We start from the raw sequence: 27,856 nt of genomic DNA, 5'->3' as shown, positions 1-27,856 counted from the left end.
TTTTACGGTGGCTGACAGAGAACCGCGAGCAGCCCTTCCAGTTTAAACGAACCGAACTGGGTTAGGGTTCGTGGGTTTCGCGGGGCTGTCATAGGCACCGAATGGATGGACGGATGGATGGCTCTGTATCTGTACGACAGTTCCGGAGACACGAGCACGTCGTAAAGCTTCAAAGATGCAAGGAATTATTAACCCATTTATGTGACGAGCAACCGGAGGGGGCGAATTTCTCGAGATTCGCAGCGGCTCGGAAAGTTATCGGGGCGAGCAAACATTTCGTGTTGATAGGATGAATGCGTCTAATTTAAAAAAAACTGACGCAATCGTCGTTTAGTAATTTATTTTAAAAGGATTACGGTAGACTACGTAGTTTAGATTTATTTATACAGGGAGACGTGATGTAAATATAGGGATTGGAGGAGGAATTATTACGTCGATATAATGATTCGAATACTTATACTTGAATATTTGTAATGCTTCTTAAGAATTCAACTTTCATTGAATTGCTTTATGAGTTTATAAGTTAAGGATCTAAACCACCCCTTTCTCGATACAATTCCTTCAAAGCCCCTTCCATTTAATTCTATAAAATTGTCGCTTCGTGTCAATAATGTCGTGACTGTACACTTATTACCGAACCCGAACGAGCACGCGAACATCGGGCCATGAAAGCTTGATACTGGAATAAAAATCTCAGCATATAAAGAGGCACAAGTTTTCGATTACATCGTCGTTATCGTATCTTGTGATCGCAGTCGAGACAGTAATAAATTCTTCGAGACGAATGAATGTTTTAAGTCGACTCGAATCTTCTCTGGACGAAAAATAAAACGCAGGGTAATTTACACGAGCGATCCTTTTCTTTTTCTTCGCTCTACAACGCCACAAGTCGGGAAACACCGCGGTGTGTTTTTCAGGGATAGGAAACGAGGTCGAAATCCGAGAATTTAATATAAAGGGATTCCGCGTATTTAAATTATCTCTGTCCCGCTCCTTATTTACCTTTGTAGTCTCATTGCCATTCTCCTCGGTGCAGAAAATGGCTCTGGTCCTGGACCCACCTCCACAGCTAACGCTGCACATACTCCAGTCGCCGGTTACCCATCTAGAAACGTAAAAAGAATCAATTGAAACGCAGCGGGACTAGAGCGTTTTCGTTTCGTGGCAGCCAGCCACGGATGTTACGTAACGTCTAGGGCACGTACATGTTAGTAGAGTCTTTTGGATGTTCTATTTCATTTCGTTTTTGTGTGAATTTATGTGGAATTTATACTCTTTTAGGGATTGAAAATGGAGTAGTTGGAGGAACGTGCTAATCAGTTCGTTTAATACATGAATGGTTACTAATTAATGAAATCAATACCTAAGGTTCTTTTCAAATATTGTATCTTTCATGTTATTTTGAATAGTTTCAAACTATTTTTCGATTTTTGTCTATATATCCTGATTCTATTTCATTAGAATTGTTGTGTCCAAGTGATTAACTATGAACAGGAAGGATCAATTCAAGTCTACCTTTCTCATACCTACAGTTGTTTTTAAATATTTCATCTTCCATGTTCTTTTCAATACTTTTTAATTATTTTTCGATTTTTAATTAGATTCCATGGTCCAATTCCGTTAAAATTGTCGTGTTCAAATCATTATAAACAGAAAGAACTAATGCAATCTTTACGTGGAGGCCCTGAAAGTGCCTAGAAACTACACGAAGATAAAATTGTTATGCTTAGACAGTTAGAAAAATTCACGACAAAATTAAACGTTCGTCGGCGGTTCCAAACTTCCGTACGCGGTTCTTGGGAGTTGCAAAATCGCGCGGTCCGATAAAAAGTTATTAACTTAGCGCCCCCGTGGGAAGGGAACGATCCGAGAGGTCGTTGGGAATGCTTAAAATTCATGTATGCCCTCGGTAATCCTAATATTTGCATGCCTTTTTACGGGAAAACGAATATTTTCATCGAGCGGGGATCAAAGAGCCGGCGAACAGCCCCAACAGACGTAATCGTTTTAATATTTTTGAACCTTTCTCTTTCAAAAATCTGAATTACACGTTTTGGAAATCGTGCCATTCGCGAATTAAAAATGAGCAGGTCCAACAAAAGTCATCTTAACAAAGGCTGGTAAATAGTAGAATTATCTATTGAAAAATTCTGTAATTTCTCTAAAAAGAAATTGCACACATCGCCTTCAGTTTGGATCGCCTATCTTTCTTCTAAAAGATATCTAATTCATAAACCTTCAACAAAACCTCTGTGCTGGGTGGTACGTAGACGTACGATACGCGATGGAAACATCAAGGAGGACTTTCGGGCCATTAATCGTCGTGGATTTATTCAATTTCCAGTGCATCGAGTGTCTGTCAGGCGAAAGTGTTCCCCAGTCGCCAGACGAGCCCATCGATCGCGTCACCGTATAGCTTGAAACTTTTGCTCGATGAGCGGCGAACCGCGTTGTTCCCTCTCGTGTAACACGTGTACGGGTGTCTCGATACGTTCGGCCTAGCCGATTATTTACCCCCGATGTCGTCTCGCCGTGAAAGCCTCCGTAATGCCAGGAAAACAGATGCTCAATGAACGCGTCCCATTCGATAAAGTCTCGTTGTTCCCGTTTCGTTCCCTTCCTGCAATTCCCCGACGTTCATTTGTCGCGGCAGATAATTGGGCCGGATGTTCCTCCAAAGTGTAACGCACGTGAAAAGGGAAAACAGCTGAGGAGAATAAAAGAAGTGGAAGTAGCTCAGAATGATATTCTGGGATCGATTGTTTGGAAGGAGAGAGTACTCCGGTACCAGTTAGATGGTAAGATTAATTACCAAATACGTTGAGAAGGTGTTCGGGACTCGGGAGTACGCTGAAGGCCCTTTAAAGCGGGGAACATTACCTTCTGCGTGATTTAGCCCGAGATGGATCGTAGGATTAATTGCTAAATCTGTTGGACAGCTGGGAACGTTGTATGCAAGTAATGATAGTGGAAGCACCACTTGGGAGGAAGCCTGGAGTAATTGGAACAGTTTGAAATAATTGTTGGTGAATGGAGAAACTATGAAGAACCTTTCTTGTTTGTTGGATGCTTCTCGTTGTAGAGTTTGCGGAACATGGTCTTCACTTTCACTGGCGTGACAGAATCATCGCGTGTCCATCTTATTGAGCCAAACGTTCTCGTTAGCTCGATACCATCTTGACAGATGTCTCCGGGACCTGTCATTACGATTTACGTCCACTGTTAATTACCGAACTAAGTCTGATTGATGACGACTTTGTGGAACGGTGTCTTCATTTTGAGAAGACGGACAGGACTATCGCGTGTCGTACCTGTATGTCCTTGTACAGGTGTACGAACACCTGGCGTCTAAGTATCAATTACTGACTTAAGAAGACTAATATCGATCCTGTCGTACGTCGCTTTTATTTACACGAGTATACCATGAATTCTATACTTTTTTGATAAATATTTCCGTAACTTTCCATTGCGATCCGTGATTTTTACATCGAATTGCATACCTAACGCGTCATTTTAATTTTTAGGACCACATACAAGATCATCTCACCTCTCCCATGATCTTAATAGCCTCGTCAGCCTGATACCATCTTGACAGTTGTCTGACACCCCAAATCGAAATTTGCATTCACTATTAATTACAGATCAAGCACGATTGACGTCCTTCGCTTGGAAACGCGACGCCACCAGCAACCCGGACGTGTAATTGTCATCTTTCAGCTCACGGGATTCGATCGGTTCTGCCCAGCAAGATTAACCGTTAAATCTGCCGGAAGGAGGATAATAGAATTTAATTGAGGGTGTATCCCTGGCGCGACACGGAATAATGGCCGCTGAAGTATTTAGTGGCTTAATACACAGTCGCGGGTAGGCAGCGGTTTAGGAATTCAGGGCCCTCTTGGGGGGTGGCTGAAACGCCGACCACTTGCGTGGCCTGCCTGAACCAAATTAAACTAAATTCTCGACCGTGGCAATTAGCGCCAATTTACCGTTGACGAGGCGCGCTCCACTCGGCTGATTTATTAACGGTCGTGGCCCGTTAACGTTGCAATCACCTTTCCCGCGACGTCTGGATTTTTAAGCGTCGATCGATCCTACGGTCCTTTGCTTTGCAACGCAAATATTCGTAATTAACGACGAACACCAGCTGTTCAATTATTCATATTCCAATTACGACTATTGTGAGGCCGAGTAATCTTATTTCGCGTGGTGTTTTGTCCAGCGTTTTTTTTTCCATTCCAGACCTTTTGCGCATTCTGTGTCTGTGTTAATGTTTGAGAAGCGCCCTAAAATGTATCGAAAATGTCGGTAAAGTGACATGCTTGGGCGAGGATAGCCTTGGATCATTTTTTTCCCTACTTATTTTTCTGAATATAAATAGGCAATTTGTATCAGGTATCAACGCGTGATAGTGTCCAGTGTTCTCCAAGTGTTCGTGGTTTTATAGAAGGTTTAAGTTGGATAACATAATGGTGATCGATAAGGTAAACGATTTTCGATTTAGTCACGTGTGACCTCGATCGTTGCCTTAACGACGACCCCTCCCCCCCTAAAAAAAAACGACGACGAAGAACAGGAAATATCTATTTCCTCCTATTCCAATCTCCCTTATCAAAGAAACGAGCAACCCTCGTAGGTCAGTTGCTTGCACATTGTGCCCTAGCCGGTTCTATTCTAATTAATTACACAAGCCAGTATTTGTGTTTCAAAGGTTTCGTAAAGCACCTTCGCAAGATCCGGGGGGCCGAAGGAGGAAAATGTGGGCGCGAATCAGTCGCGTGATTCGCCTCTTGCAGAAAGTTAAATGAGAGTTCGAGTAACCTGAGCTACTCGAGATTCCGGCTTGCGCTGCATTAACCTAGGAGTTTCTGGGTACGTGCGTCATCGAAGTGCCGAAGTTTTCACGTCTTGGGTGTATAGAATAACGCTAAAGAGCTGGCCTAAGGCGATGGGGATGTCTTTGTTTGCTGCAACCATTCCCCTTAAGACAGGATGGTGATTTTGAATGAAAGGTACAGATTAAAGCCTTGAAATCTAAAAAGGAAGATGATTTGGAAAGGGAGGGAAGATTTAAGATAGTTCTAGCATCTTGAAGAGGACGTTGTGTACCTTGGTAAATAGTGCTTTAAAGGGGAACGTTACTGTTGGTGTTTTAGAAAATTATTTGTGCATATTCTGATGATTTAATGTTTTAAGAATATGGTTATAAAATATGAAAACCTCTTAAGAAAGGTACAGATTAAAGACTTGAGATTTAAAAAGGAAAATGATTTGGAAACGAAGGGAAGATTTAAAATAGTTCCAACATCTTGAAGAGGACGTTGTGTGCCTTGGTAAATAGTACTTTAAAAGGGAACGTTTCTGACGAGTTAATGGTTTAAGAATATGGTAAAAATATTAAGGCGAAATGGAATACATTTGAAGTAAAGGATTTACCAAAGGGACTTTAATTGTCTTTAAAAAAATCAGATGTATTTCATACCATTTGTGTTTCATTGAAAAACAAATAATTAAGCTTCTTATGGAATACCTTTTGGTAATGAAGATGGAACACGTGAAATAATTGATTGACTACTGTTTTCTGATTCTTTATATATGCTACTAGTACTTTCTTTTCGGAGTAGTGCCAAAAATGGCCACTCTCGAACAACGTGCTCCTGCTCCAAAGAAACGGTGGGTTGCTTGGTGACGTAAGCCGCATACGTCAGCACCGTAGAAGCAGAATTTATTTTCCACTTCTCTTAGGATTCCTCAACGCTCTGAAAAGCACGAATGCGAACTGGTAATGGAAATTTCTACCTCGTAGAATGGGAATGTTTGCTTCTCGTTTGCTTCGCTATGTTTCAGTCTGGGATTTTAAATTTCTGGGAACGGGGAGATCGTATCGATCGTTGCTTATAGCTTTCCGGTATACATTCGTGAAATTATAGTCAATGTTAAATCTGCACTCTCGGACGACGAAATTGTTATATTCCTGGAGTGGAAGAAAGCCAACATTTTTTAAATTAATCCTTCGCATGGTAATGATTTGTTATTAATTTTATTACTCGAAACTATCTAGATACGAATGGCTAAAATAATCACCGATGCTACAATTCTTTTATTATGAACTGCTGTTCAAAAATCCCCATCGACTCTTGATTTTCATTCTGAGAGCTCTCAGACCGGTCCCATCGCTGTTTCCAAGATTATACGTCCTGGAAAGGTGGATGAATAAGTCTTCCCGTAACTTTATTCGCGCGGACGTCGATAAATCGCGAGAATCACCCGATCCAAGAGACACTTAAGAAACAAATAAACCCCTGGGAATAAACGTCGCGTCGAGGCGGATCGACGAAGGTTTCGCGGACATCGAACCATAATTTCGATTACAAAGGAACAGGTCCTATATACACACGCCTCTGTACGTTTCAACGACGTGCTGCGTTTTCACCGCGGCTGTATATCCAGTAAGAATGGTTCGCGGCGAAGTTTTTGTTCGAACTTCGTCGCCGGCGTAGTGTCCGCTCGTCTGGCGAGCGATTCTCATCGGGAGCGAGCTTTAAAGCGGCCGCTTTTTATCCCTCTGCCTTCCCTTTATACGGACAAAGAAAGGGCCGTATCGTCCCGAGAACTAAGATTGTTTCTTCGAAAAAATATCCTCGGGACGTTCCCCCTACCTTCTCGTTATACCGTCCCGATCGTTACGCTTTATCGAGAACGGTTTACCCGGACGTTAGCGTTATAAATCCAGAAAGCGCAGCTTTTTGCCTCGGTGTCGTAGAACCGAAACTACTTGGCTGTTGTCGTGGAAGCATTCGTGATTTGAGAGTTTCAAACATCAGGAGGATCTTGGGACAATCCCTTGAAAATGGGGAAATTAAGTTGGATTCCATAAGAGACTTGACGAAATGTGCAAGAGGACTTTCTTTATTAGAAGCTTCGTAAAGGAAGTAAAGGAAGCTTCGTAAAGGAAGGAATGGTATTCTACTTTGGCAGTGTGAATCTAAATGACACCAAATTAAAATAATGATTTATTAAATAACATTTCTGTATTAAAGTAGCACATTTTTGGACAAAATATTATTCATATCGTAAATAATAAAAAATATTTTCCTTGCTGTATTCTAAACAAGACCCTGAACAAGAATATTTATTCAATAATATTTCTATACTAAAGTAGTATATTCTTAGACAAAATACTATGTATATCATAAATAATAAAAAATATTCTTCTTGTTATCCTCTGAACAAGAACCTTTATTAAATAAAATGTCTGTACTAAAATAGCACATTCTTAGACAAACTACTATTTATATCCTAAATAATAAAAAATATTTTCTGAACAAGACCATGCATGAATTAACTACAGAACCTACAGGAATATACCTCGCGCGTGAATAAGTCCCACACAAAGATAAAACATTGCTCGTCAAGATTTCTCAAATTTCCGAGTTTTCTCTAACTCTTCCCCCGTCCGTCGTAAATTACCCCGGATAGTTGCATATCGTGCGTGGATCGAGGCAAGAACAGAACCATATTCCGTGGGTCGTGGGAGATAAACTGTCTCTGGTTCTTCCTCGCAACCAGTCGTAATTTTGAACAGGGAACGCCACAACAAGTATCATCAAGTGGAACAGGGACTTGTTCTACAGCCGTGAATTCGCGTTTCGGGGCACTGTAAAAGTCCAGGAATTCCGTTAAATAACTTTTCCAGGAGCACGATGCCCACGGAGGAGGCGGCTGTACAGTGATCCCTGCGTGACTACGACTTTATGGTCGACGCGTCGTTTCGCGTAGTTTTCTTGCGGCGAGTCTGATCGCGAAGAGGGTAAGAAACAACTTTTACCGTGATCCATCTACTCGGAAAAAAAGTCGTATTATTGGACGAATTGTTCTTCGGATAGTCAGTGGTTTCTCGTTTCTCGCGCAGGCTTTATAGGCTCTTTTTTGGCGACGCGGGAATGGACGGAGTAAATCATGGAACGCTGCAATAATACGGCGGGTAAAGAGAGGCCAGGAGGACATATTTTTTCCCATGTATTTCGGATGCGGTTATGTCTGGGTTAGGTCCACAACAAGGATTCGCAAGAAAGTGGTGAGTTGGGGTAATGAGGTTGATGCTGAAGGGTGGAGAGTCTCACTCAGCTGTCGAGAATAATTATGATGTTATGAAATTTATTTTTTGAATGCTAACTGATTACTAGAATTTTGAATGCTAACTGATTACTAGAACTTTATTTGAAAAATGATAAGAAAATTTGTTTCTCCTTTACATTTATGCCCTCTACATATTATTTTTTTTTTCATGGAAAAGTACTCCGAGACAATTTATTTTCTATTGCAGTTGACTTTGGGTGACCTCGAACGACCTTCATAATAGGTCATTGTATTCGTCTTGAAAAACTCTACCAGACTGTAAGTAAGAAATCATACCATTCCATTTAAAAAAACAGAATTGATCTTGATATCTCCACCTACAGAAAAATTGGTAATAACAGATTATGAGCCTTCCAATACCAAGTAAGTTTGGTCAAATGCATTTTCTCCTATCTTCAAAAACAAGTGAGTTATTTAGGTTATCTACAGAAAAGACGTTGTTTCTTCTATTTAAAAATACTCACAAATGTCACTTTCCATTGTTCAAGAAATCTTTCGAATGCTGAATGTTGAAAATCGATAAGAAAACAGATAGCGGGTAGAACCAATGTATCCTGTTTCAGGGTTGGAAAGCAATCGATGGGACAGTGCTCAATAATTTCGGTACACCGACAATCCAGGCAGTGCCAAGTACGTCCCGTTTCGATATTCAGCTAGCGATTGTCGCGTCGAAAGTGTTCGCAATCGGTGCTTTCTACGGGTGTATCCCTGCGGAAAGGAACGGGCTTGTTTTTCCAGGTCTCTTTCAGAAAGAGGCCCGCCGGGCTTTTGCTCTTTCCCAAGCGTTCCCTCGACTAATGACCGTTCAGTTCGCTTGAAAGCTCCGGCCCATCGTTCCCAGCGAGCTTTTCGAGTCTACGCGACCACCGGTATCCATTTCTGCGCGCTTTCGTCCGCTGGTCGCGGCCGTGCACAACCATGCGTACAGGCGACTGCCTTGTTCGACAATAATCGGGAATGGTTGCTTTGTTCGTGGCAGCGCGAGAAAATTGGTCAGAGAAGATTGGCCGGCGTTAATCCGAAAAGTGGGAATTCCGATTTCCACAGGGGGGAATTTCGTGCACCTGAGTTCGTACGTGCGAGTCGAACGGAAGGAGATGGCGTCGTGAAACTGAGACATGCTCGATAAGCGGCTGAAGGAAGCACTGAAGAGGCATTTGTGCCGTATAGAACAGCTTAGGAATTATTCTTATTGTTTTTTGATTGATTCCGTGCACGAGGATCGGCGTTTTTTAATATAGAAAAGAGATAACTTTATTATTGTACCTTAGGAAAAATTCTTGTAGAGGCAAGAAGAAATCTAGAATTTCAGCTCCTTGTAATTAGACTGCGGATATTTATGCGAAATAAAATCTTCGCGAATGTGCCTACAAAAATTGAACCTAAATAAGAATTTATTTTATTCTCCAAATATTATAACATCAACTTTACTTTCAATCGTTTTTATATTCTTCCATATTGTTTGCATTTTGTAATTTCTTGGACATTCAACTTTCCTATAAATGCATAAAGATCCGCAGTGTATTTATAATATGTAGAATCGAGGGACACGCGATACCTATATGATTCTAAGATCAGTCTCCGAGGGAAATTTTCTAAGTCGAGGAATATGATCGCGCAAGGCTCTTGCATTCCCAGAATTACTAGAATTGCCCAATCTTTTTTTAGACGACTCTTCACGAATCCACATCTTCGACTTTGCAGGGTATTTCGACTCCCAACAATGTCTGCAAAATTCATCACTCCTATTTTAAATCTGCATACTAATACCGATGTAAATACCTCTTAGATATCTCACTACGTCACACTATCCCACGGAATATATCGATAAATCTAAAATCAACCTTTGAGAGGTCTTCACACATACTCCTCATGATTCCCCGGGTGTCAACTGTCCGAGAAAATCATAAATAAAGTTACCCCAAACTCGATCGACGCTATACCGCAAAACCCTTGACGTCACCTCGATGTTTTCCTCAGATAAAGAATAGCGAATCGCTGACGTTGTCGGAACCGCGACTTCTTTCCTCAACGATCATCGCAACGATCTCCGAGAGCATCGTTCTAAATGGAGCCGAGTTCTTGCAACTCGATGATGCGTGCAAAAATCGACGAACGATATGTCGAACAGCGCACGATCTCTTCACGTGTACACGAGCATACGTGGCCTGTCCGTTCGAGTAAAATGGGAAAATTCGCGCAGCGAGCGCGAGCAGTTTAACGTTCTTTGACGTGGATAATGTGCACGCAGAGCCGACGGAGTTCCGTTTGTCAGAAGGTACTCACTTTGCAGTGCAGGGGTGCGTGTTGCACGGCATCCGAGTCTTCTCTGGCCTGCTGTCCGGATCGCAATAGCTGTCGTCCACCACGCTCTCGTCTATCTCTGTGGTCTTGCACACCGCCATCGCTAGCTTGAACCCTAATGGACAAAGCAAAGTGAAGTTTTCCTCGATCATTTTCTATTATTGATTCGTCACTCGATTCCGCGTGGAAGACACGGAGAGTTATCACTAGACTGCGGATCTTTATGCATTTATAAACAATATGCAAGAATATAAAAAAGATGGAAAGTAAAGTTCGTGTTATAATATTTGCAGAATAAAATAAATTCCTATTTAGGTTCAATTTTTGTAGGCACGTTCGCGAAGATTTTATTTTGCATAAAGTTCCGCAGTCTAGTTATCACAATATCCTCTTTCCATTATTAACACCTACCACGACCGGTCAAATGATAGTTCTTATGTACAATATATGAATTATATATAATTGTTTCATCATACAATTTAGTCCAAGTGTTAATATTTTCTCATGAAAATTGGCGAAGATGTTGTTTAAAGTTTGCACTCTTAATATACAGTCAATTCCATGAATATTCGTAGCCTCTGTGTCTGTTGAAGAAGTTTGACTAAATTGAATAATAGTTTTGATATTACCAACGGAAGTTTTTTGTTATAAATATGTATATGAATAAGGTTATACACGTACAGGGTGCCCACGCTAAAGTATGACAGACGCATATTTCAATAGCTATTGATGATACGAAAAAATTGTTTGTCTGTAAATTGCCGGATACAATGGACTCTGTATTGTGGCGTAAACGAAATTTTGTTTATATTATTAATTTAAAAGAAATGATGGTGAAGTTTCGTTTTTTAAATGGAACTATATATTTTTGGGAGTATCATGCGATAGTGCTTTTCAAGATGAATTCACTGACCCTTCATGTATTTACCCAATTTTTATTAGTTTTCAAGATGGAACGCTTCGAAATTTACTAAATTTCAGCGAAAAAGTCTCAGTTTGAGTGACCGGGTAGGATCACTTTTTATGACTTGCCACTCAAATCGAGACTTCTCCGCTGAAAATTAGTAAATTTCAAAGTGTTCTATCTTGAAAACTAATAAAAATCGGGTAAATTTCCTATCAGCAGAAAAAAATCGTAAATATCGTATACAATCCAATCAAGTTCGAGGTACGTGAGGATCTATCTTTCACAGGTTTTCAAATATATTCCGAGGACCTGAAAAATAGAGCCTGGAAATCACACGTTCGAAATGCTTTAATTTCTGTCGCTTTGGGAGAACTACTCCGAACAGTTTCTTCACCGTGCAAGCTCGAAAGACAGCTGGGTAAATGAAGGATTTGCAAAATCACGGTTGCACGTCCATTCTTCGTCATTACAGTCGCCACAATACGATGTTAAGGTTAGACGACATTAGAGGCAGGCAACAAAGGTCGAGAGAAGTCGAATCGTCTACAACCTTCCGGGTGGTCTCTCTATTTTCTTTGCGGAACAAACAGAGCCCGGAAAGGGAGCTTCGGGTAGCAAGGAGCGAAGCAATCTCGGCTCAAAGCGCAACACCCTCGATAGGTGGAAACCGAGCCAACGTCTAAGTAGTCGTTATTAATTTTAGGGGGCTGGGAGAGGGTGGAAAGGACCGCAGGATCGTTTAACGATTCGTGGGGGCTCAAAGTTCATTAGAATTCATTGCTCCCGGTGCCGATGTAAATGGACTGGTCTGGGTGTACGCGCCAGCGCAGCTCGAGAACCGAGCGTTTCAAGCAAATGAACTTGGTAACCGCTACTAACCTCCGCCGCATGATTTCGAGCAGGCTGATATCGATTCCAAACTCCACGAGTATCGCGATTGGCAGCTCGATCCGTTTCCACCGCACACGCCGCACGCGTCCGTGTTCTTGTTGCTACCTACTCGCAAGTCGCAGCCGACTTTCTGAAACAGAAATGGTGCGCTCGATTAATAAAGTGATTCAGCGTCTGTTGCTGTTACTCTGGTTCCACCGAATTGACAGGGAGACGAGGGTGCCAGAGAAAATGGTACTTTGGGAGAAAATATTAGGTCATCCCATAAGTTCGTGCTGCATACCGTGTCAATATTTAATAAAAGAACTACAGAAATTTTATAGTAACGGTATAATGACTATGTCGCGAAGGTGGGAAAATATTGTAAAATAAGAGAGACTACTTTCTTTTATAACACTTAAAGGCACGTTTCAGATATTAGTATGAGTAGCAGAAGAATAAGTGGCATGAACTTGTGGGACGACCTAACATACATGGGAGAGTGTTTCCATGAACTCGGAATGATCCAGAGTGGAATGTTCCAGAGATGAAGCAAATTGTTCATGAAAATACCTATTCTTTTTTTTAATCATAATTATACAGCAATGATTTCAAAAAGGCTATAATAAATTTTACTTACAGTCAGTTCCATAAGTATTCGTACCCTCTATATCAATTGAAGACATTTGTCTAAATTAAATGATAAGTTTTGATGCTCCCAAATAAATATTCATTATTAACATATTTAAATGGAAAGTTTGTTCGTGTAAATACTTATCATGAAACATTAATTTGAAAACATCAAACTCATAAGTTTATTTAGACAAATTTCTTTAATAGAAATCTGTATGAGACTGACTGTATATACATAATTTAGACAAAAATTGAGCACGACAAATAATAATTCTAGAGAATCATCATACACGCATTCATAAATAATCGTCCCAAATTTCCAAGTGTGTCACAATTTCATTGCCTGCAATAGAATCATCAAAACAAGACTTCTTCTTTCACTCGTAAAATACAATATGGAACCTTAACGAGTAAAACAAAAGAAACACCAATTTGATAGCCTCAACAATGAGCTCCCTAAAGAACTGATAAAGAACAACGTTCGCTTGTCCAACTCGTTAAAAGTATGCCAAAAATGAACAAATATCGTCACGGTTCGTGCAGTTCGAGCGTCGAAGCGTCAAAGCGTAAGAGATTAATCAACCAAGCATGAAAAAAGAAACGGGGGAGGCACTCGAGCTCTGGCGCAGAATCCGGATGCGGGCTACTACAGGTCGTGTACAAATTCAGACGGCTCGTCCGGGGGGAGGGGGGGGGGGGGGCAAGGAAAAAGGCAGAAGTAGAAGCTGACGTCGATTCGTGACCTGGCTCGGACGGCAAACTGATTTGTCATTCAGGCTGCATGGAGGGTTGCGTCGAGGTCGGGGAGTACATTATTCATCCCTTATCCGGGCGAGAAGAGTGAACCAAACTGGTGGCAAAGGTGCCAGAAGAGGGAAAGCGACAAGGAAGGATATGGATGGGACTTGAGGGGGTGGCAGAGTGGAGAGACACGAGTCTAACGAGATCCCTGCGACGATCGACTGTCGTATAAAGATAATCCCAGATTTGGTGGAGCGACGTCGATTCGGATAAGTCTTTACACTGATCGTTCGCTGCCTCGCTGTGAAATCATTTTGTGGAGTGGCGCGAATATTAACGGTGTCGTCACTTTCACGTAAGCTGCTCGAAAGTTTTGGACACTCATTGGTCTTTAACTTTAGGAGACACCTCTTAACCGAAGTGAAATTAAATAATAATTGGCGGGATTGTTGCGTTAACTGTACAGGATCCTCACCAGGTATATGTATGTTTCTGTCTTTGAAAAACAAAACAAAATTAAAATATGATGTAAGAAATACATAAAGTTATTTTATTAATCTCGAGGAAGGAGCAACGTAACAATATTGGAATTAAACTGATTGAAATTTTCACAAATATTTTAGATAATTTAAATCCTGATTCTCAGTGCATCAATATGAGTTTCTCCTGACTCATTTGAATTACACGATTAAACCACGAAATGCCCGGGTAAAATTTACAAGCTGCCTACGATCCGCGTCATATTTTCACTGTTTCTACGAACGAGAAAACTTTTTCATCGAATATAATTGCCCCAGAGGCAATGTAACGCGTGTTCCTGTAAACGATGTTTACGGCTGGCGCTCTTCCCGTAGCTTCAAAATTTTACATCCACGGAACGACGGTTCGCGAACTTGGAATGGTTAATATTAAATTTCGCGCGGAGGCACTGGAATATTTCGAAAAATTCTGTCAATCTCCTGTCTACCTTTGGCGAAGACGCGTCGCCCCATCGCGGCTCTTTACACCGGGAACACGTTCGGCTCTTCGTCAGCGTTTAGAAACTACGTTTATACTTCGGTGAAAATTCTTCGACAGTTGGAAACGCGCGCCGTCTGCGGAATTTTGCGTGGGAAGTAACTTCGGCGAATCATGCTTCTCGGCCGAGTACGAGGAGAGAAAAAAAAGGAGACGGAAAAATAAAGGGAGAAAAAAGAATGCACGAGCGAAATGGAGAGAGAGAAAGAGAAATGCAGAGGAGAAAATGTATAAAAGGGATTCGAAGTTTACTCACCTGTGCTAGCTACGATTTAACGGGAGCCACTGAATGGCATAATAATTCCGGGTATAGGAAACGAGTCAGCAAAGTTAAGAGAAATCGAACAGAAACGGGAGAGGACGAATTGAGATTTAATTTTACACGAGGCCAGATTTGTTTCGGAACCTTTTTCTTTGTTTTATGCACCGATGCGAGCGTTGCAGGCGTGTAGGAAGCATCGAGCGCTCGGTCGAGAGTTCAAATGGAGTTTAAATCTGGGATATACGATTTTAGTAACGCGTTGAAACACGTTCGTCTTTCTACTCTCTCTCTTTCTCTCTCTCTCTCTCTCTTTCTCTCTCTTTTTACTGCTCGGCCTCTTTAACCTCGTTGTCAAAACGAAAAACAATACCGCGTGTTCGTTATTTCGGAACAGCTCTAACGCTGGAGTCGAACATCGTTTGGAAAAATATGAGAAATACCCTTGGTTAAATTGAACGGGCGTAATAGGGCTGAACATTTTTTTATCATTCGTGTCTGCGTTGAAAAATTGCACAGCTGTGACGAAAAAGATAAATTTGTACTCTGAAATGAGTCTTTCTGCCTCCTTTATTAATTGAGGCAGGATTAGTTATATTGATAGACACATGAGACATATGCTCATGGTGTATGAAATATTCAGTTTAAATGTATACGTACGATTATTTTTTGGGATCAGAGAAATTATAATAGATGTGTTTTGCTCAGAAGATTTATATATGTATACTTTGCAAATTCAATTTAGTTAGCAAATATCCTATTACTCGATATAACGTTCATTCACTACGCTACTTCTTCGAAACTTGATAGAAATGAATAATTCTGGTTAATTAACCTTTCGAATTTTTATTACATTCGCGACTAAAATGAAATAAAAAATATCGAACACGAATACTTAAATATCCTGCAGAGAAACAGATTGCAAAACAACACTCTCTTCATTCAACGCCAAAAATAGACTTCCACTCTGCAATTGTTGCAGGATAATTACCACCTGTATTTACCTGCAAAGCAAGCGAATAAATCAGTTCTTCGTCGGTAGGAAGGTGGAAGCGAATCACGCGAGAAGAAGCAAAACGAAAAATCCCCTCTTATCTCTCGAAGCTCCATTTTGGCGGTGTAAAAAATTCATAGAAATTTCCTGGTCAGAGAAACTCGACGGTTTTTAGATCCTGTCGGGATCAGAAATGTGAAAGGGGAACAGACACAGGGCACACACGCTGGCTGTGTCCACAAGCACACGCTCGTGCGCACGCAAACAGAACGGAAGAGACACAATACGGGCGGCCAGGATTAGGTTTACTTTGCCCCGAGAAGTGGAAACCTGCAGCGGAGAGCCCCGTAATTGAAGGATAGGACCATCGAAGCAACCGGTTATTTCTCTAGGTAAACAAGCCAAGAGAAACGGGCAGCCGGTCGGGCGTGCAAAATGAAATATCGCGGAACTTAACGGCCCCCGATCCTCAATGGTTGCCGCGATCCCCGCTGTCCTCGCCCCGATCCGTACAAATAATACCTTTGCATCCATTAAACGCCTCTCCAAGACGAACAGCGGCTTACGTGCCACCTTCGAACACCATTAGTTCGCAGCGCTGGAAACCCCGAGTAGGGAAATTCGCGAATAAATTAAATCTGGGAGCGACACTTTTCGAATGGTGTAATAGTGTCGCGTTTGCCGACCAAAAATTCGGAGGTGTCAATGAAATAAGTTAAGAAGAACGTACTCGATGTCTAGTAGAGGTAAAATTTATTATGGATGTTTCGAATTTCTATTTGTCATGACAAGCATCGATGTATGTCTTTGAGTTTTGTGTCTATAAAATTTCCTCAGAACATCCTCAGAATTATACAAAAATATGCACGTCTCGTAATAATAATTATACATATGCAAATCTTGTATTTGTCATGAAAAGCATCCGTCATGTAAGCCTTTGAATTTTATGTCTGCAAAATTTCTGTTAACTAGTTATCCTCAGAATAATAAAAAAATACACATGTCTAATAATAATTATAATAAGTATGTAAATAAATTTAATAAAATATCTGAATGCAACGAATCCGAATTTCTAAAAATCTGATTCACCACTCGTGATATTTGTCCCCTCGAAACAGTTTCTTCCCTCTACCCACCCTCCACGCGAATTATTTACCAATATTCCTCGAGCACACGGATCCAGAATAATAAGAAGAAAAAAACGAATGAAATTTCGTTCTGCCTTTATTAAACCCCACCCCTCTTCCTCTATTCAGCTGTTAGATAACAAGATCCAAGTCGAAAGTAAATCGACGATCTCCGGGACTTTCCGTCTCACAGCTATTTCGTTACGTAAATTTGACTGGCGTTCAATTATTCAAACTGGCTTTCAAGGTTCCATGCGGCAGTCGGTACACCTTCCGCAGCCCTTACCGCCCGCCGGAGTTGGCCCATTACGTTCAATACACCCTCTTCCAACGCCACGGTTCCCTTTTTCTCGCATTCAACCCCACCCATCCTCCCGCGGTCTTTTTTCCCCTCTACACTCGTTTCTGCCTTTTAACATAGTTTCCCGGAGATAGGACTCGCCCCGACTCCCGCGTGCCGTGCTTTCGCCTCCCGATCACTTTGTCCGCCTTATTCTGGCTGTCTTCACTGAAACGATGGAACTTATTGTGACCGATCCCCGCGAACCTCGCGTATCCCTAATTTCTTGCATACTTTTTATCCGTATCGAGCGCTGCCTTCGAGAGGAAATGCAAGCTGATATTACGAGATTTTATATTACGGAGGTAACTGAAAGGAGCCAAGGGATAAGGGGGTACTTCCATCGATCTCCAAACGTACGATGGCTCTTATGAGTGCTCTACTTAAATCTATCTGATGTTGAAAGGGAATGGTGGATTTGTGAATTACCTCTTCGCTCGTGAAATTAAAAAAATAAAAGGCTAATTGATGGTTGTGTGATGAAAGTTAGACTGGTTGTAAGTACGCAGCGGGATTATTAGTTAGTATTTACTATAGTATCGGTTTTATTCTATGGAGTTTTGCCCAATATATTTTGTACATTTTCAGAATCATATTTTTATTCGTCAGTTACCTATTAAACTTCATTTGAGCGTCATGTTATTTTCGAGGTATGAATTTGACACATACAGTCACTCCCATAAATATTTGTACCCTCTATATTTATTGAAGAAATTTGAAGTTAATTCATGTAGATATTAGCTCTACCGAAAAGTTCTGTCTGTTCCGGTTACAAGTTTTTTACAAGTACGCGCATATTCATTAAAAACGAAATAAAAATTGTATTCATGCTGGCAAGATGTCATAAATAATGATAAAAATTATATTATTCAATAAAATTTATTCAAGGTACGAGAAATTTAATATTTTGTGTTATTCTAAAAATGGACAGAACTTTCCGGTAGACCTAATATTTATAATGAAGTCTTTATTTAGAAACATCAAATCTATCATTCAATTTAGCCAAATTTCTTCAATCGATATAGAGGGTACGAATACTTATGGGACTGACTGTAAGTAAAATTTACTATAGCCTTTTTGAAATCGGTGCGGTATAATTACAATTAAAAAAAGAATAGGTATTTTCATGAACAATTTCCTTCATCTCTGAAACATTCCACTCTGGAACATTCCGAGTTTATGGATGAACATTAGTCACCGAAAATTTCATGTCGAACAAACGATTCGCGTTACACGTCGCGCGATAGACTATGGAGACCGCGAAACGAAACAATTGGACGAATTTCACAAGCAAGACAAACTCTAACGAGTCGTGATAGCACAAAAGCGTCGCCCACTTATCGAGCGTGTCCGACGCGAAAGGAGAACTTGCCCCGTTGCTTTAATAATGCAAAACCAGTTTGCGTTCGTCGGTGCTCGGTTAGTGCTTAATTACGTAGACTCGTCTGCTGATTGGATATTGTCCTTCCAACTTCGCCGCCGCTGTCGTTGCTATGAAATCTCGTTAATTATTTCTTGACCCCCTCCCCTCCGCGGCAACATTTTGGAGAATCGTTCACGGTTGCTGAGTTTCGTCTGCGCCCTCGATTTTTAGTCAATTTTATAACAATCCATAGAAACGGAACCTTGATCTTTTCATTTTATTTTTCACAAAGCTTGTAATTTCGTAATTTAACGTTATTTTTCTTAGTAAACCCCTTCTCCCGTTTCACCTTCTTTTTGATTATTTATTTTTCTCTCAATTAATTAGCAGTAATCACTGCAGTGTGTCCACGCAGTCTTAAGCAAGTCTGAGTTCGTTTTTTCGAAACAAAGTGGTCAAGACGCGGACTCGAACGCGAACGAGGGTAGATCAGATACGAGATATTCTAGAACGTAATTGATTAAAGGCCAGAATCGTGTTACGTGGAAGCTAGGTAGTAAACTGAAGCGAATAATAGGGTGTTTCTTGGAACCGATCGAGGGCTAAGATATCTGAATAAGTACAAGTAATCGAAAACCGTTTTACGTTGAAGCCTATACACTTCAAGCTGCCGGCATGCAATGACCAACTATTAGCCGTATGGAAAGTGTACATGCAGCAATTTTGCAACCCCTTATCGATACGCTTTTCACCGAATAATTCCTGTCTTTGATCTGAATGATTAAAAAGTATGGTATAAATTATTGCCGTCATACGTAATTATTAGCTTGTAAAAATTACAATTACGTCGATTTTTGTATGGTACTGACTAGACTGCTGATTTTTATGCATTTATAGAAAAATAAAGTTCATATTATAATACTTGCAGAGCAAAATAAATTCTTATTTATGTTAAGTTTTTGTAGGTACGGTTTACAAAAATTTTATTTTGCATAAATATCCGCAGTCTAGTAATGACAGTATTTTAATCATATTTTCATAAATAATTATCTGCTTCTCTTTCCTAAAAGTAGAATAAATGCCTTGCAACTGTTAAATCCATAAAATTATTTATTTTCTTTGCACTATCCCTTTCAATTACTTAATTCACAGCAGTCATCCAACATAAAAGAAATTTTAATTTCACTCCTAGGAAATAAATTTGTTTAAAAAAATAACAGACCGTGCAAATTTTCTGCATGGAAATTCTAAAAAGTGTGTAGCTTGACGAGTTAATTTGTTCTCTGGATAATGGTGAGAGCACGTTTTCAATTCAGAGGGTCGACTCGCAGTGGCCGCGACTACTTAAGCAGCTAATCGACGAAGCAGCCTACTCGAAGCTCCTTGTTTCTCGGTACACAGAGCCGTTCGCGGTGTAAAGTAAGATCGAATTAACTTAATGGACGAGACGTGCGGGCGTCGCGACGCACCCACGGTAAATATTGGCGAAAGACGACAAGACGCGCGCCTCGTTAGCTCGCATTTTCCCTGGCCCCGAAGAAAAGTGCGGTCGCGGTTCAATTGTACCGGAAACCAAAAGTTATAAATAAGTTTCGACGTACTGCGAAGGAACAAGGCCAAGGGGCCACTGTGTGCATCACCTGAGCAAATCTCGGGGCTACCAGTTTCCGACCAAACTTTCCTACTCGAGCTTCGACAAGGGACGAAGCGGTTGCTGCTTGATTCCCAAGACGTTCAACTACCGATTTTGGGGAATTTTTCACGCGTGATTTACACACCGTGGTATACTGCAATTTGGATATGTGAATGTACAAACTTTGAAGAGTATACTGTAAAATTTGTGTTGGAAAATATTGGTCAATAACGTCGTATCAGCTTTTTTCGTGGGTAGTTGTTTCACGAAATTTTAGACGAGTTAATTTAAACAAAATTTGTTTTAATAAAATCTGAGGTAGAAATTGGAAGAATTGACAATGTTGTGGAAGTTTCTAGGTGATATGCTTGCAGGGAGTTGCGATAGGTTGGTGCGCTGATCCTCATTGAAGCCTTAAAGCTATCTTTCTCGAAACTACTTTCACCTGGCTTAGGGAACTGGTATCCTCTAGACGAAATTTTTAAAGCTTGTAGAGAACATGCATGTTAGTTCATGGAACTAAAATTATAACAATAACTATTACAGTTTTTTTGTACTATTAATAGAAATGGGCGATAATCTATCACTTCTTTCAATTTCAAAATATTTTCAATTTAATATTTAAAATTTTAAGCGTAGGTCCAAGTTGAATATTTCAGCTTCAGTACCATTCGTTCTTTAATCGTGCCCATAATTATGAAAGTGGTCTAAGTCACATATTTCTTGAAACAAAAATTACATTGAATTAGTTTAGTTTAAAATAATGTGGTGTGAAATAACTGATAAACTCATTTCTTTTTTTAAATTTTGACTTAGACCACTTTCATAATTATGGGCTTAATTGTTCTATACTATCTAATACCAACACTTCATGTTTTACTTCCATATACGCTCACAAAAAGAAATTACTTATTTACGCCTGCTATCAACATATTTAACCAAACAATTCGAACCGAAATCGCCATTTTGGATATACCAGTTGTTTGTGCTCCAAATTGACATTAAAAAACACGCGGTTCGTTGACAAAAACAAGCCACCCCCGTCCCATTTATATTTCAAATTGGCGAGTTCGCAGCCAATAAATTTCACAGACACCCGCGACTCCGCGAGAAAATAAAGTTCCCCGTTTTTCGTGCACAATCGAACTGCGTATTTACACGCACACGCGTGTCTGCGTTATGCACGTTAATCGCGTATTAACGGCGCCATAAAACTTGCAAAGGTAAACTTGAAAATTTCGCGTTCCGCGGACGTGAATGCACGATTGAGCGGACGAAAAATATTTTTCCACGTCCACCGTTTCCGGGGGAATTGGTATTTTGTTTGCGAGCACATGTTGCGACGCTGTCGCATTTCTGAAAATTAGCGCGTCGAAATTGGTCCGGTAATCGAGTCGGTTGTTTTTGCAATTGGCTGACAACCATACGTGCGACGATCACTTCGCGCGTCTGATCAGTGACTGACCTCTACTCCTAATGGAACCAGCTACGTAGTTTTAAAGTCTTCATGCTGTAGACTATTAAAAAAAAATAATTCGTAGATTATTTTCATCTTGTACAGACTGCATAGCTTGCTTATTAGTTTATAGGACACCTATTATTAACTCAAATTGCAATTAAAAGGATTGTTACACCTTTGCTGATTATTTTAACGGTCATGGTATCACTGTCCTTCAATAATTCACAAACGTGGGCGAGAAATTTTCATCAACATCAGGCACGTTATTCGACGCCTACGACAAATATTTGCGAGCAATGAGCTGTTCCAATATGTATATTTCAACCTCATATTATTTTTATGAATTATTCACGAGGTGTTTCGCTAATGTTTTCCCGCCACAAATAATATACCGCGCGAGAAGGGAGTTCGTGTCGCGGGTACCCTCGCACGGTGAACATTTTTATCTCGTCCACGTATCGATTGTTTAATTCCTAAAAGGTTATGAGCGCGGGTATTTTCGGTTAACGAACGTGGAAGCTTAAAAAGTCGACGTCATTTGTTTGCGCTATCCCGCGTGCTCTCTCTGTGTAACAAGCGGCCGCCATTTTCGTTTGTTTGCGCACAGTTGCTCGTTACGAAATTATGCCGCGCGGATATAATTTAACCATAATAAATTTAATCAAGTATAATAAGCGCGCACCGGCGAGGGCTGTCCATTATTGTTAATCAATCCGAAGATTACAACGCGGTTCAATTAATGTGAAACGAAGTTTCATTCGGTCAAAGTAAATTGTGTCGAGCTTTAATGGAGGGACGAGAAGGGGGATCGATGCGAAAATATCATCCTGCCGCGTTATCGAGATGACTTCGCAATCGTTATAAATCTTAAAGTGAGACTTCGGGCTCCCCAGATTATGGCTATATCGCTTCTTGTTTAATTAAAATCGCTGCTCGAGTGGCATCGTTTAATTTACTCGAGTCTGAATATTCAATTTATAATTCCTCTCGGTGTGTTTGCATCTTTTTTCTCAACTTAATATTTCTTGGTGCGATACAGATACATTTTATTATTTGGACGTATTACTTTGATACCATTTTATAAATTAATTATAGCATCCTATATCACTCGATATTAATTATAAATTATCTCTATATTTTTACCATATTATTATAGCTTCTCAAATGACCATTTTAATAATTGTTAGACATTTGTGCGACAGCCGCCAGTTTCCACCAATTTTTATACCTCCAGCGTCGCGTACCCTGCGACCTTACGTGTTTCTGTAACTAATTTGCGTAATTGACTTTATAGCGGTGTCTGCGATGCACTATGCTCGATTAAATGTGAACCTGAAATCGCACGCGGGTGGACGTAAAACACAAGATTGGATGGAGTGAGGTTTGGCAGGCGAAGCTCGCGAAGTTTCGCGCGTAGCGCGAAATATGGCGCATCGGAAGCGATACCGACGCAGCGCAAAAATTACGCTTTCCCAAGAGATGAACGGTTCCGGGGGCCGCTTGGCGCCAACTTTCTTCAAATCGAATGAGGTACGGTTCACTTAACAAATTGGATTTTTAACCGAACTGAATTTTTCACGAGCGAATCACTCGTCGTTTGGTGTTTCGATTCGAACAACAGTCTCCTACCAACAACGACAAAAGATCGAACTTCGTTTTGGATGCGAAAGCAGTACTTTACGTGTACTTTCTACATGTGTGCAAGAGCAATTTAATACAGAAATACATTGATTTTCCTATTTTATCATTTTTACTGATTTTTTAATTTCAGGTATTACACCGAAAATGGATTAAACGTGTTGGGAGGTGAGGATAAAATTATTCGATTTCCAAAAAAATAGAGTGAGAAGCCTGTATTTTTAGGACGCGATCTATAGATCAGCTTTGTTTATAAAAATTAAAACAAATAAATTCACATGCATAAAGAATTTAGGTTAGGTATTTTAAATTAAAATATATTAAAAAGTAATTTAAAATGTCCTATTATGAAATGGCATTGGTCGAATTTATTATTAATACCCAAATATATATCCGATAGAATTATTCCTCGATCTGTTTGACTATGCACCTGGACCAGTGTTGACCATCATAATTACGATTACGATTGTAATCAAATGTTTCTAAGTTTCTGAGTTTCCGAATTTACGATTGTAATTGTAATCGTAATCACGAATTTTTCTGTGATTAATCATATTTTTAACAATCATATTTTTAGGGGTTTTCAGTCATAAAAATTTTTTACCTCAAAACCGACTTCAGATTCGTGTTCCTCACCTCACAAAACTTAGAAAACCATGCTATCGTCAAAATCGAAAATTTTTAAAAATTACCCTATCTTGTTCGTACCCTATTGGCATCTATTATTTTAACTGAAAACATTTAATTTTTTATTTTCACGAAACTATGGTTTTCTAAGTTTGTTGAGGGGAAGTCGGTTTTGAGTAAAAAAATGTCTATGATTGAAAATCCTTAAGAATACGATTGAAATCACAGATAAATTTGTGATTATGATTGTAATCGTAATCGTAATCACAACATTATGCCCAACACTGACCTGGGCCACCCTTATAAAAAAGTTTAAAATAAAACAACCCATCTAACCTTAAATTACGATACCACTTTCTCCTCGTTCTTGTCTTCCAAGTAGCCTTTCCATAGTTTCTATCAATTTAATTAAAAAATGGTCGGCCTGGTAGCTTTGCATAGGGTATATTCCCTAATGGATGCCAGCCGACCTCCGCCTACTTAAACATTAATCGAATTAGCTTCTGAGAGGAATTCCGCTCACCATGCACTCGCCAGCGATGCAAACGTCCGTGCCCTCGGTGTAACATTTGGTGCCATCCTTGACTTTGTCCGCGAGTTGGACCACGATGGTCTCGTCGCTGTCGAGCTGCAGAGCCTCGGTGGCCTCGCCAGGAAGTGTTTTCTCGACGGACGTTTCCTCTCTGAGTTGGTCCCCAGTGTCCTCCAGGGACTGCTCCCCGCGACAGATCAAAGCGCACGGTCTCGATGGATCGTAATGCGGATACCACTTGAGCAGTTGTCCGCTGTAAGGAACGTCATCGAACTCCGCGCATTGCTCTGCACGGAAATCGGTTGGTTTCTCGCAGGGCTGAAATCAGAACGGTGAATTTTGCGGTGAGAAGACGTTCTTGGACAGTGGAATCATATTTTTGGGTGGATTCCAGTAGAAATAGCGGAGTAGGATTCTTTTCAACGTGAGTATAGTATGGCGGAATCGATTATAAAATTTAGATGATGAAGAGGGAATTGAATCGTACTGTCTTGCTATTATAAATTTACACGATAAAAACCTATCGAGGTTTCATTTGTACTATATTTCTACGTGATGGGACAAATGATTAGTCTTAAAGACACTTTTTTCAATTAAATGTTAAAATATTGCACGTGTTACTAAATTTAATGCTGGAACAATTATATATAATTCATATATTGCAAACAGGAACTGATAAAAAAGTTTGTAAACAGTCATTTGATCGATCGTGGTACGTTTAGATTTAGTACGTGAATCGTACCTTCAAGTGTTATGAAAAAATATGATCACACTTTTAAATACAACAAATTTGTTTAGTTGTTTGATTAAATATAAACACAATCTGACACGAACCAATGACCCAATATTACATTGCAAACTTGCAATAATTTTTGCGCGTGTTAGAATACGACAGTAAAATTCCGTTGATGATCATAACGAGATTAGTTAGTTTTTATACGAAACACTTTTCCACGAAGCACTAGAAATACTTAATCACCCAAGTTCGGAGTTTTCCATATTTTAACTAGACTTTAATCCCCCTCATCTCTGACCTGGAAGTTCTAATTACTTGTAACAGAATATTCCGGTGTAATTTCGTATTATGATAACGTAGCACAATTTAACAATTTCGGAATTATTTCGCCAGACACGCGCCAGCGATGTATCGCTATTATTTCCGTTTTAGTTATCCGTAAGCTGTTAAACGAAGCGTGGACGGCTCGGGAATGGATCGGATTTTCCACAGGGCCGAAAGCAAAGGCGCAGATTTCGTCGGAGCAGATCATTAACCAATTAGGTCGCGCCATTATCGATATTTAAAGATGTCCACTTTCGTAATCGCGTTTATTAATGTACCGTTTAAGTTAATAAAACGATAAAATGCTGATGGCGTACAACGTCGGAACGGACTTTGTTTTCCGCGTGTAATTTGCGGCTCGCCTGTAATTTAACCGCGAAATTATTTAATTGGAACGATATACGTACGTGTTTACGCTAAATTACTCGCGTGCTTCTTTCGCCTTTTCGGAAACACTCTATTCTGCATCGTTTCATCGTTTCATGCCCGATCGCTTCGTTATTTCTCTGATATTTTCGCGTTAATGATACTTGGCACTGGACGATTAAATTATTATGATTAAGTGAAAATTATAGGTACATATTTTATACGTGTAATAAATGTATGTTTTATGCTGTTAGGTGTATTATGAGTACCAATGATAATATATTTGTTTTTGGTCTTGAGGTATTGATGAACAACTTGAGTGGGTTTTAATAATAATAACAATAATAAAGGAAAAAGGGACAAAATATAAAAAATTGAGAGTATAATCGCTCTAATTCATACATTCGAAATGGAAAGTTTATGGCCATCATTCTGATAATTGTTCCATCATTAAATTTAGTAATACGTGAATTATTTTAACATTTAATTGAAAAAGTGTCTTTAAAACTAATCATTTGTCTGATCACGTAGAAATGTAATACAAATGAAACGTCGATAGGTTTTTATCGTGTTAATTTAAATAGCAGGACAGCAGGATGACTCCATTCCCTCTTGAAACCAATTAAATAATATCACTTTATTCCTAATTGATCGGGCCATTCCATACAGAGCAAACGGAAATTAGTTTGCGTTATTTATAATGTTAGCACTACCGAATTGGCCTGCGTTCGCGATCAAAGTAATTCGTAAAATTATATTAAAACCGTGATCGCTTTATTTACGTTTCGACTGCGATTCGCCTCTGACTGCAATTTAATACCGAAGTCCGTTGATTCCACTTTATAATTTTCATTCATTTTTCAGTTTCATGTAAATCAGGCTTTCTGATTTGAAAGCTTCTCTTGTTCGACGTTTTTTCTTTGTTCAAAAACAGTTCGCTTTATACGTGCAATTTCTATGATACGTGAATTTTCTTCAACTGCGATCGCAGGAGAAACAAATTTAGAATACCATGCGTCATTCTGATTAGGAACACACGGAAAATAGAGAAATGGGATTAAACAGATAAATGTCCTGTTTGCGGTTCCAGATATTCGATCATTTACAGTTCGCGGAAGCGAGTCAGTCAACAAACTAAAATCGAACCGGTGGCCGCTAATTATCGATGTAATTAACGGTTTCGTAATCAGATCAGATATGACCTGGGGGCATATCGATTGTACGTTTTTCCCGTCGTTCTGAGTTTACCCTCTATCGACTGAACACCCTAGAATGTAAATTGAACAAATTGGAGGATAATCAACAGCCTCGTTAATTTTTCCAGTTATCCGAATATGGGAACCGGTAAATTTCAAACGAACCGAAAGAGATCCGATTAACCGCGCGACCTTAAAAAATAATTTTCACAGTAACGCAGATTAACGACCAAAATTATTTGGACATTATCCGATTCTCGTTATCCTAGAGATTAACAATTTAATAAAAGGGAACTTGATTCGAACTGATCTTAATTTCATTCTTCGTTCAATTGCATTTATCGCTGAGCTTCTTGCCAAGTTTTCTTTAACTCTGATTTGCTCTATTTATATTAAACTTCGAATATTCTACAATATTAAAATAAAATTCTATTTCTTAGTCAAGTAAAAAATGATAAAAGTTTCAGTCCCATCTTTATATTTCTTGTTATCGTTTTTGCTACCATCTATCTATTCATCAGTTCACTTTCTCCATTAATCGTCGACTTTCTTATACCATTTCCCGAATCTTCCCTTTTTCTTGCTGGATTACGTCGATCGACGAGAATTCCACGCTACTATGACTCCAATTTCGAACGATTAGTTTAAAGTTTA

The 27,856-nt window shown here is 39.8% G+C and overlaps 1 protein-coding gene across 2 annotated transcripts in view; it reads right to left on the bottom strand.

Annotated features, from left to right (window-relative positions):
- LOC128879025 (protein madd-4) overlaps positions 1-27,856 on the bottom strand; it is a 291,826-nt gene that overhangs the window by 31,807 nt on the left and 232,163 nt on the right. For both annotated transcript variants that reach the window (XM_054127809.1, XM_054127816.1), the window contains exons 5-8: positions 24,572-24,898; positions 12,227-12,368; positions 10,423-10,555; positions 1,003-1,105 (exon numbers count right to left, since the gene is read on the bottom strand). In XM_054127809.1, the coding sequence (XP_053983784.1) occupies positions 1,003-1,105; positions 10,423-10,555; positions 12,227-12,368; positions 24,572-24,898 (705 nt within the window). The remainder of the gene's footprint in view (positions 1-1,002; positions 1,106-10,422; positions 10,556-12,226; positions 12,369-24,571; positions 24,899-27,856) is intronic.

Source organism: Hylaeus volcanicus, chromosome 1 (assembly GCF_026283585.1).
Source record: "Hylaeus volcanicus isolate JK05 chromosome 1, UHH_iyHylVolc1.0_haploid, whole genome shotgun sequence".
NCBI lineage: Eukaryota > Metazoa > Arthropoda > Insecta > Hymenoptera > Colletidae > Hylaeus > Hylaeus volcanicus.
The sequence above is the reverse complement of the archived record's forward strand: the minus strand, read 5'-3'. Positions and strand labels throughout refer to the sequence as shown.